The sequence below is a fragment of the Cynoglossus semilaevis genome, chromosome 6 (assembly GCF_000523025.1).
Source record: "Cynoglossus semilaevis isolate Cse_v1.0 chromosome 6, Cse_v1.0, whole genome shotgun sequence".
Taxonomy (NCBI): domain Eukaryota; kingdom Metazoa; phylum Chordata; class Actinopteri; order Pleuronectiformes; family Cynoglossidae; genus Cynoglossus; species Cynoglossus semilaevis.
In genome coordinates, this window is record NC_024312.1 from 4,412,678 (window position 1) to 4,414,865 (window position 2,188).

Sequence of the window (2,188 nt, forward strand, 5' to 3'; positions counted from 1 at the left end):
GGCGAGGCGAGCGGGCGTGGCAGAGACAGGTGTGGTGATCACGATGCCGGCGAGTGGGGTGGAGCCAGTTTTACTGCACGGCTGACCGTTGACGATGCGGACTTGGTGGATGGGCGCCGCTGAGGTCAGCGAAGACGACAGCTTGGTGGCCAACATAACAGGCCTCTGGAGAAGCTGGGGGGCAGCCATCATGGGTGGGGGAGGGGCCGGAGCGATGGGGATGTTGGTGGGTGTGGCTGGTTTTGGCCTGACCTGATAGAGAGGAAACAGCCAATCAGGAAGCAGTAGTGAAACTGGGCAGTGCCACTGAATAACACCACTGTGGAGCTCTGTCTCAGCCACTCTACCACTGCTAATGCTAATGCTCACTGAGACACCAATGACAACCCCCCCCCCACCTCACCCACCCATCCCCAGTCAAACAGTGAGACCAGAGGTGTTGACAGACATTGAAAGGAGGTTTTTTTTTACGTCCCTGAAAACAGAACAATTAAAAGTCATCTTCTCTCCTGGGACTTCACTGAAGTCTGACCTTCTTCATCATCATCAGTCTGGAACTAACTAACATGTCAGGTGACTTTGGCCTTTACCAGTCTAGTGACTCTTACAGCTGCAGATGTTAGCAGTTAGTCCCTGGACGTTTCTACATCTTCAGCTAACAAAGACAGTAGCAGAGAAGCAGAGTACTACAGTACCGCTGCTGCTGTCGAACGTCGCTGTTGACTCAACTGCTAAGAGAACAGTTCCATTTCCTCCTTTCATTCTGATTGGCTGACTTTAAACTGACATTGACTTTAAAGAATCAATGGCTTTTAAAGCAGTTCATCAAAGCTCTGAACAACTGACACTGGAGCTGTTCGTCAACGTCATCAGAGTGAGGCACGGCGGTCTGTACACCCATCCCCTGTGTCTACCTAAAGACCAACCCGTGGCTCTGGAGCCGCAACTGGCTCTTTGCCCAGTTTCATTCGGCTGTTCTGCTCAGGTTGGAATTGTGTTTGTGTATTTTTACAAAATGTGAATCTCACGCGCGTGGACGTAGGAGAGAAAAAAAAACATTAGGTAGAGTAGAGCTATACTAGTACACAGAGTAGACCTACACTAGTACACAGAGGAGACCTACACTGAACAGAGAACTGAGTTTCTAACAGAGTGGGAGAGAACACAGAACTGAGTTTCTAACAGAGTGGGAGACTTTGTTTTTTTTTATGGGGCAGTTCTCATGTGCCCATGTTCTTCATGTACATCTTTGCAGTAACAGTAAAAGCTGAGTCTCTCGGCCTCTGATTGGTTGGCCACCCCTGACCTGAAGCCTCTGAGCTCCCAGTGGTGTCACACAGAGGACACACAGACGCAGCGACACCAACGTTTGTCAACACACACCAACAGCCAAAAACAGAACACCAAGAAGCTGCAGGAAAACAGTCCTCACCAACAACAACCACAGGTGTGCACGTACACACACACACACGTACACACACAGAGGCAGGAACACCTTGGATAGAACCTGTTGGAAAATGAGCAGAACAACACACCAGGAGGAGGAGGAGGAGGAGAGGAAGAGGAGGTGAAGAAGCAGCACAGAGCAAACAGAATGTTTAGTGCCCAGGCGTGAGTGTTTGCTGTGGTGCACGTCTGCTGCCCTCTGCTGGACAGAGAGCCAGTCAACTCAGGTAAGGCCACACACACTGGTCTGAGGGAGGGGTTAGGGGTTTACAGCCGAGGGGACGCACCTGTGGCTGAAAGGTGGGCCGAGGCATCAGTCTAGGAGGAGGGACAAACTGAGGAACTTTGATTGGCTGGGCGGTGGAGGAGGTGATGTTGGAGGTGGTGGTGGCCTGCACCTGAGGTAAAAACCACAGCAGATTGTGGATCTGTGCTGCTGAGTCAGCATTCAGTCTGTCTGTAATACACCTGTCTAAGATGGACCAATGAGAGAGAAGAAACATGCTCCGTCATCAGGCGACTTCTGACCTCAGCTGGAGAACTTCAGAAGCACAAAATGAAAATGGTTCTGGTTCTAAGTCAAATTAACAACATCAGGTGTGACGGTACACCTGACCTGGAGCATCAGCAGGCATGTACAGGCTCCACTGAGGGGGAGGGAGGGGGAGTCAAGGTTCTTTTCTTTCCTTCTTTAATCAATGGCAGACTGACTACAGTCCCCGGTTCATCTGGGTTCTCCAGG

General features: G+C 50.8%; 1 protein-coding gene across 1 annotated transcript in view; it reads right to left on the minus strand.

Moving 5' to 3' along the window:
* Window positions 1-2,188, minus strand: part of phf21ab (PHD finger protein 21Ab) — a 20,029-nt gene that overhangs the window by 11,712 nt on the left and 6,129 nt on the right. The window contains exon 9 of the mRNA XM_017032960.2: window positions 1,734-1,844. Within this exon, the coding sequence (XP_016888449.1) occupies window positions 1,734-1,844 (111 nt within the window). The remainder of the gene's footprint in view (window positions 1-1,733; window positions 1,845-2,188) is intronic.